Source organism: Nicrophorus vespilloides, unplaced genomic scaffold (assembly GCF_001412225.1).
Source record: "Nicrophorus vespilloides isolate i.1.1-1 unplaced genomic scaffold, Nicve_v1.0, whole genome shotgun sequence".
NCBI lineage: Eukaryota > Metazoa > Arthropoda > Insecta > Coleoptera > Silphidae > Nicrophorus > Nicrophorus vespilloides.
Genome location: NW_017098498.1, coordinates 69,923 through 78,977, shown reverse-complemented (window position 1 = coordinate 78,977; position 9,055 = coordinate 69,923). Strand labels below are relative to the sequence as shown.

The 9,055-nt window shown below is 40.8% G+C and overlaps 1 protein-coding gene across 5 annotated transcripts in view; it reads left to right on the top strand.

Annotated features, from left to right (window-relative positions):
- The window catches only part of LOC108562583 (Down syndrome cell adhesion molecule-like protein Dscam2), a gene marked incomplete at its 5' end in the record, with an annotated part of 21,581 nt that overhangs the window by 3,097 nt on the left and 9,429 nt on the right, over positions 1 to 9,055 (top strand). For 4 of the 5 annotated variants that reach the window (XM_017920973.1, XM_017920974.1, XM_017920972.1 and 1 more), the window contains 14 exon segments: positions 125 to 245; positions 336 to 546; positions 805 to 1,045; positions 2,736 to 2,967; positions 3,026 to 3,177; positions 3,230 to 3,648; positions 3,701 to 3,836; positions 3,899 to 4,018; positions 4,081 to 4,257; positions 4,381 to 4,525; positions 5,174 to 5,524; positions 5,578 to 6,173; positions 6,283 to 6,444; positions 6,630 to 7,118. In XM_017920973.1, coding sequence (XP_017776462.1) covers positions 125 to 245; positions 336 to 546; positions 805 to 1,045; positions 2,736 to 2,967; positions 3,026 to 3,177; positions 3,230 to 3,648; positions 3,701 to 3,836; positions 3,899 to 4,018; positions 4,081 to 4,257; positions 4,381 to 4,525; positions 5,174 to 5,524; positions 5,578 to 6,173; positions 6,283 to 6,444; positions 6,630 to 7,118 — 3,552 coding nt within the window. 5 annotated transcript variants of the gene reach the window in all.

Here is a 9,055-nt window from a genome sequence, read left to right as displayed (position 1 = left end):
TTTTTATCCGGAGCAAAATCTGAATGCGAACAAAGAAAAATATATAAAGAACTAATAGTTTCAATGCTATTGAAGAATTAATATAGTTTGGAAACCGCTGATGTATACATCTGTATGTCCTCAGAACCAACCGGTAGTATGCCTCCACGTTTGGCGCCATCAGTTCAAACGTCGTTATCCGCAGACACGGAGACGGACGTGCACCTAACATGCTCAGCCCAGGGGAACCCACCGCCGACTTTCAAGTGAGTTGTCAACATTGGATCGGTTTTGCCGTTACTACGTAAATAAAGGGTGGATGGGTGGTTTTGCATTAAAGCCGTTTCGTGTTTCAGCTGGTACAGGGAAGTAAATGGACACCTGCAGCCGGTATATTCGAACCCGCGCTATGCCCCGCTGCAGGATATCCTACACATCAAGCGATTGAATCACGAGGATGCCGGCCGTTGGACCTGCAAGGTCACCAACCACTTCGGAGAACAGAAGCTTGACATGCAACTGACCGTCACTGCTCAACTGAACGTGCACGTCCTGCCACAGCTTCAGGTGAGTACCAGTAGATCATCAACTACAATTTGAAGACATCCAATTAGGTAGTAGTCCAATAATACTAGCTGATGATGTATGAAATGTTTAACTTTAACATTGACAAATGTTGAATATATATTTTCAATATACAAAAAAAATAGATAATTGACCTAGTAGTTTATTTTTTGAAATTTACTATAGGAAACCAGCTGTATTTAGCAATCATCTCACTATACGTTGTCGGTGAATTGTTTGCTTAGGATGTTGATTTTGCAGATTGTTAATTCTGGAGAGAACGCAATGTTCAATTGCACAGTATCGGGATCACCGGTTGGAAGGGTACAGTGGTTGAGGAACGGTGAGCCTATCCTTGCCGATATGAATTCCAGGATAAGGCTATTAAGTCATCTGGTTTTATCTGTGAGCGGCGTCACGAGACACGATCGTGGCATGTATCAATGCATCGTGAGGAATGACCGGGAAAGCTGTCAGGGCAGCGCTGAGCTACGACTAGGTGGTAAGTCTATTTCTGACGTGACTGATTGATACCAGGGTCATTTTTCTTCCGGCCCTAAACTAACGGAGAATAGGCTAGGAAACAATAGACATAAAGGGAGAGCGTACGTGCAAAAGGGATACAGAGAAAAAGAGAAGAATAAAATCAACCGAAAGCTGAAAGGGAGGGAAGTCAATCAATTTTTGGTGGAGTGTATGAATGGAACGATAGGCGGTTATCGGATTAATAACTATGAATATTCATGAGCTGGGATGGTTGTAATTGTTTGTCGTTTAGCATGATTGCAGGTGATTACGTATTATGGATGTGTGCATCCGCTCCATCCCCTTTTTATTCCACTTGATTATCCGGGATGTTTGAATTAGGGAGATATTTATGGGTTGGAGTATAAATATTTGCACCACCGCTGTCGCCCCTCATGTCCAACCCCCGCCCCCACAAAATAATGCATTAATAATTAAAATTATTTATACCCAAAATACCGGCGCAACCGGAGCCATCGATCCAATTAACCGATTTCAGGAAATAATCCTCATCAAAACGTAATCCTTTGCACTCGGCTTTGAATAACTCGAGCATCAAACGCAATTAGGCTTACTAATAATTTAAAATATATTATTGATCCATAAATTATTACGTGACTATTAAAACGAACTAATTAATTAGATATTATTCAACGTATTTTAAATGTGACATAAAAATGTAAAAGTTTTCACCCATTTTATAATTTATGGTTTTCAACGATGACGTAAGATAATTCATCAGTATCATTGAATTCTTTATAGACGCTGCTAAATATATCCACAGGTAGTCAATCAATCAAATTTATTTGCTGTGAATAGCAACCAATCGATATTGAATATCAAATCACGCGCAGCTTTCAATAACTGAGGTATTAAGCTGTTATGCCCAAAGTCCCAAAACGTACATTGACGCAACTCAGTTTCGAAACATATATACAAATTTTGATTTCCATAAAATGGAATAATTTCTTATAATTTAAAAATAAGCAATTAAGTATGAAATCATTTTTATTATGTGTCACTTCAATTGTTAATTTTACTTGAATTTTTTAATATAAAAGGAATTTATTTGATTTATTTTTGGTTGCACTTTAGTGCTCTTATAAATGTTTGTGGTGTTGGTTGTCGGTGAGTGATCCAATTTATGATGGTCTGATGCAATGATCTCTTTGTTATGGAGAATGTCTGTTGTCGGTGTCTGGGTTTTAAATGAAACTATCAATTTCCCTCCATATACATAAGGTGCAGCGCATTGCGAGGACGTACAAAAGCATTTTAATCTATTTCGCTCCTCTTCCTGTCCCTCTTCTTCTATCTCTGATGTAATTAATGACGTTTTCTTTAATTTTATTCGGAGGGAAAAGGGGAAAATGGCCATTAAAGCGGCGCGATCTTGAATTCAGCTTTATTCAAGTATAAAATTATTTTATGAGAAAAGAGAGGAAACGTGAGTTTACATGATATATTGTTGACGGAAGTCGAAAGTCATTTCCGGGAGGGGGCTTTTTCTCGGCGAACGCGCCAGCACCCGCACCCGCTCCCACCCCCCCACGCCGCTATCTGCGGTCCGGGGGCCATGACGGGGGCGGTTTTGCGGATATAGAGCCTCGACTTGAGTTATTATTTGCAACCACTTTTCGTTTCACCCGCTGGATGCGCGAACAAAGGAGGCGGCGTTGCTTCAGCCGCCCCCCGAGGCCGCCGCTCGGCTCGCAAGATCATTCCAATGCTTGCAATGATTGCAGACACGGTGCCGGAGCTTCAGTACACCTTCATCGAGCAGGCCCTCAGGCCGGGACCTCAGATATCGTTGAGGTGCTCGGCCACGGGATCTCCGCCACCTCAGTTCCGGTGGTTGCTCGACGGTGAGCCACTCACCGAACTGACGGTCGGTCATCGGTAAAACACTATAACTTTGCAAATGAATATTGTCTTGATGATTGTCTCTTCTAACTAGCTATGCCATCGGGCAGTACGTCGATCAATCCGGCGACGTAATAACCCATCTGAATATAACCAATGTTCGCGTCGAGGATGGCGGTCTATACATTTGCAGAGCAGTTAACTCTCTGGGCTCCGCGGAGCATGCCTCGAGGCTTAATATTTATGGTAATGTTTTATTCATGAGGTCGTGGAGTGGTTGTAATGGATTTTGTCACAGGACCACCCTACACGCGATCCATCGCTCCCGTCAAGGCAGTCGCCGGGTCCGATGTCACCCTACACTGTCCCTATTCAGGATACCCTATAGATTCTGTCCGTTGGAAGCGTCACGGTCAGGATCTCCCATTAGATCTTCGCCATCGTTTGGAAGACGGAGGTGCACTGATCATATCTCGCCTCGATCCTGTCGCCGATTCCGACATATACACTTGCTTCGTCTCTAGTAGAGATGGCGAAATGGCCCACAGGAATATACAGCTTATCGTCCACAGTCCTCCGATCCTGGAGCCATTCACGTTTCCGACGAGCCTTCAGGAAGGGGGTCGCGCTCAAGTCACCTGCTACGTCACTTCCGGCGATATGCCAATTCACTTCGCATGGTATAAAGACGATATGCCAATTTCCGCTTCCCTGCAGGTATAAATCCTCGTGCAACGCAGCTTTCAATATTTATCGAGCGGAATTTTAGGTTGAGGAGAGGGCGGCCGAATTCTACAGCATGCTAATATTTAAGGAAGTTACATCGAAGCACAGCGGTGCTTACACCTGTGTAGCCAGTAATTCAGCAGCCAGAGCTAATTACACTGCCAACTTAATGGTAAAAGGTAAAGTGATATTTATTGTCGTTATCGATCCGACGACAAATTACTGACACACATCCTTTCAGTCGCTCCCCAATGGATCATCGAACCGCAGGATCTCTCTGTGCTACTCGGCAATGCCGTAATCGTGGATTGTGCTGCCAAAGGATTCCCTCATCCGCAGATTACGTGGCTCAAAGGACAAGGTACTCCCAACAACCGTGAATACTTTGTCGTGCCACCCAATACCAATTATTTTTGCTCGCAGGTAAAACAAACGCGGATTACAAGCCTTTGCTCAGTCTACACGGACGCGCTGTTCTCCTCTCAAACGGTTCCATCTGGATGGAGGCTGTCGGTCCGCAGGACGAAGGACATTATCTATGCAGAGCTACTAATGGCATAGGATCGGGCCTAGGCAAAGTCATATATGTCAGTGTAAATGGTATGTTTGATGATCCCTTTTCATTAATTACCAAATAGATTGGGAAACGTTCATAATTCATGAGCTCGAGACTCTAATAGTGCCCATTTCGCCAAAATCAATTTCTCTGAAATATTATTTCAGAACCTGCCCGATTCGACATTGCTACTAGGAACGTCTCCACGAAACGCGGTGGCCCCGTCGTTCTCATTTGCCACGTCTACGGTGACACTCCTATAGAAATTATGTGGACTATGAACGGAAACAGAATGAACCTCAACAACTACAGGTAATTAAAATAAACACTTGTTAATTTAATATTTAACATCCAATATTAATAATACTATTGCTAGTTTAACTATCTAAAATAATAGCTTATTTTTTTAAATTTAGAAAATTATGCAATTATAAAATACCTAGATATCTAATTTATCGATTACGTTTGTCGGTAAACGTTTCAGCTCTGAGTTGATTGCAGATGAAGCAATTGAATAGCTTTACAAACTAAGTAATTTTGTTCAATACAAGCAACAGAGGTATTTAATTATGGAGGGCTATTGTATGCATTTCGATATCTCCTAATTAAATAATAAAACCCCCCCAGGAAATTTGTTTAAATGAAACCCATTCAATTCCATATAATTAAAATCGGTTTTCAATATCTCGTTTATTATCGCTAATTAAATTTTATTATTGTTGCCGAAAACTAATTTATATCGCACGCTGCGTTATATAATTCGTGGGGAATTTGTTCAATGCTTTTGGTTAATCGATACCCAAACTCCTAAGCGACTATTATAATTTTAAGTACAATATGTATATATGTTTACGTATATATATATATATATATCTTGATTGTCGAGGGGCAACTACCTGTTGATCTTGATCCTCGATCTGAGAGCAGCGCGAAACAATGGCTTTAATTTATGCATTGCAGATTTACTTTGACCGAGTCGAAGACCGAGAATGGGCTCAAGTCGCAGGTGACCATCAATCGTTCCGATAGAGATGATTCAGGGGTGTACAAGTGTTTGGCGGAGAACGCTTATGGACGTAGCGATCATATTATTAATCTTGCTGTACAAGAACGTCCTGACGCACCTGGTGTTTTGGAGGTTGTGGAGGTGGCCAGCAGGAATGTCCGTTTGGCTTGGAGGAAACCATTTGATGGGAATAGTCCGATCATTGGATACCTGGTGCAGTACCAGCCTCTGAGCGTGGGCTACAACGATTGGGAGAACAGCGCTGTCCAGAACATCACCTTACCGATTGTTCAGACCCTGGAAAGGTAGAGAATCGCAGCTGCTGCAACTAGCGATTTCTTTGCATGGTTGTTTTCAGCTCGGGAGAGGAACGTGAGTCCGCTGTCATGGGTGGTCTCTACCCAGCAACTGCCTACAAGATCCGGATGATGGCTTTGAACAGCATCGACCAGAGCCCGTTCACCGAAGAGGTGGTGGTCAAGACGCAGGAAGAGGAACCGGCGGAAGCACCTCGGGATGTCCAAGTCGAACCAGTTGGAGCTTCAGAGTTGTTTGTCTCCTGGCAGGTTCCCTCTAGGGAGTCCTGGAACGGTGATTTACTAGGTTACATAGTCAACTGGAACATACAAGGCGTAACCAATAACGCTTCCTCGAAGACGTTAACGGTTAAGGGATGGGGAACCACCAAAGTCCAGTTGACCGGTCTTAAGAAGTTCACCAAGTACGATATCAACGTTCGCGCTTTCAACAGCGTTTCCGTCGGACCGCTTTCTCCAACTGTGGTAGGAACCACTAGAGAAGGCGTCCCAGAGGCTTCACCCATGAACATCCAATGCTCGCAAATGTCCTCGCAGAGCATGAAGGTTTCCTGGATATCTCCGCTGCCCGCCTATCATGGAGGAATTATACAGGGCTACAAAATTTATTACCGCCCTATCGCCACCGAAGAAAACGGTAAGTGCGATAAATAAAACATCCAGTTTGATTTACTACTTGTATACATAATTGATGCGGCTTCTAATGCAATTGGCGTTGGGCAAAAATTGATTGTTGAATTATTCAGCCGATGTCCCGGCCACCGGAGAAGTTAAGAGGACCCCCAGCACCGAGACGTACCTGCACGGCCTCTACAAGTATACCAATTATTCCCTTAGGGTTCTGGCTTACACCGGCGCTGGAGACGGCATCCTCAGCCTACCCATATACTGCACCACCGAAGAAGATGGTAAGTAGGCAACCAACACCGCCAACAAACAGCGACACAGTTCACATACAATCCATCAACCTTTCTCTTTAATCATACAACTAATGAAAACCCAGTTGGCCGTGAAGCTAATTCACGTTAAATCCCCCGCGCATAATGAGTTCCTGCTCGGATCCAAACTTGGACTCCTTTCTGTTTTTGTACAGTACCAGGACCTCCGGCTAGCATTAAGGCGGCAGCTCTTACTGCAGAATCGATTCTGGTGTCCTGGCTGCCACCTTCAAAACCTAACGGCCGCATCCATCATTATACTGTTTATGGAAGAGAGGCAGGACGAGTCGGGAAACACACTACGCATTCGGTGCGGGTGGAAGATTCCCATCATAATCCTGCGTTGCTCTTCGAAGTACGGAATCTTGTTGAACACCAGCTGTACGAGTTCTGGGTTTCGGCGACGACGAACGTCGGGGAGGGTGAACCCACATCCATCGTAGCACAAGCTACGAATACTCGCGCCCCATCTCGTATAGCTTCCTTCAGCCAGGTCCTCCACAAAGCCGTTAAGAGTAAAGTATCTTTACCCTGCTTGGCCGTTGGGAATCCAACACCTCGCACCAGGTGGATACACAGGGACCGTCCAATCACTTTCAGTCCCTTCTACGAGGTCACCACCGACGGCCACCTCAGCATATACAGTAAGGGCGTAATCGATAAGCTGGTAAACTGCTTAAAACCCATTAAGCGTTGAAGACGCGACCTAGGCACGTTCGGATGTCGCCCCCAAGCCGCTATCCAAACACCAGCACTTCCTAATTTTTTTCCCCTCTCGCTTTACCTAGTGTAGCATAGCATGCCCGATTGATTGGATTAACTTGAATTCCGATGGTGTTGCTTGCATCAAATTTCCACCGTTCAACCACTTCCTCGGATGCGTACATTAATTAGTTCAATTAATGCTTTCATTTGTGCATTCGGATATTACGCGTGCACGTTTCGACATACACACGGAACGGAACAAGAAGTTTCTAAAAACGAAAATCAAAAGGAATCCTTCGTCGAACTCTCACCCGGCGAAACAATATCGCATTTGCATAAAAAAAATATATATAATTTCAATTGTCTCGGATTTTTCGTCGGGTCTTTTGCAACGGTCTCGAATTTAATTAAAGCTACAGTTGATTGTTTCTAATTAATTGCTCAACACAATCGCGACTCAATGAAACCACATTGCATTACGAAACCGATTCCGAAAGTTTTACTCCGTTTACTTCAAAACCCAGACCAATATACAATATAGATCACCATTGACGACGAGACAAAACGCAACTTTCTACACCAATTTCAAACGTATTTATGTTTCATAATTAATTTACTAATAATTAAATATCATTTATACCACAGCAATTACAAACGTACATTCTAATACAAAATAATTATAAATCTTCATAATTACACTTTTTTTTAATAATTTACATTAATGAAATCAAAACAACAAACATATATATTTCGTTTAGAAACACTTTAAATCTTCTTTTTTTTATTTAAGTGCAAATATTATGTAGCACATTGCTAAAAAATCATTTATATTACTTTATAAACAATTATTAAATACTATTCAGCTATATATCACTGCTAACAAGGAAATAACACGTAACTTTCAACACCAATTTAAATTAAACACATTTATTTTACATAATTGATTTGTCGATACGCAATATATTTATATATTTATATAAACAACAACAATATTTATTAAAATTACATAATTAACAAATTAATTAATTAATTTTGTTTACTATACAATTACAAATGAGTTTAAAATTAAATTAGTAGAATTTTAATTAGCTAATATAATATTGCCATTAAACAACTAATTTTTTTACCAATAAAAATTGATGTATCAATCCACAATAGTAGTTTATTAATATCTTACTACGTAAATACTAATAAAAACAAATCTCCATTAATAAACAAATCAAAAAGGTGTTTACATTTAACCGAAAAGAAAGCAATTTCAAGAATCGAAAAAAAAAATTAATTGAAAACCAAATTTACTTCTAATTGATTTCAATGCACGAACGGTTATAAATGGACACAACATTATATAATTTCCTTTTGATTATTTGTTTGTTGTCAGCAGAGATTTCATAACATAACCAAATATAAATTGAATATATAACAAGCAAAAAAAAAATTGAGGAAACAATTAAATTGCTGTTTTCTAACGCTTTTTAGGTCCAGTATGGAAATTTCTGTGCGAGCAAAAAAAAGGTATATAATATAATCACTCTATATTCTACAACTTTGAAAGCTTCGTCCTTGTAATTTATTTCTCATAGCGCGACCGTGTTTGTGATTTTATAGGAAGTTTCCTTTCGAACCGATTTCTGCTATAAAATATTTTCTACGAACAACATTTTCTAACATTAATTATTCACTTTATTCGTTTTTTTTTTACTAATATTTCATGCAAATCATCGTTACAATTACATTAGCACTTCTTAATAAACCTAAATGGTATAACATATGGAATACATTCTTTATATTTGACATTTCGTAAATCGAAAATTCGTAAAGTGAATACACATAATCGAATTGGTGTCCCAAAATTAACGCAAGATTTGAATTAAAC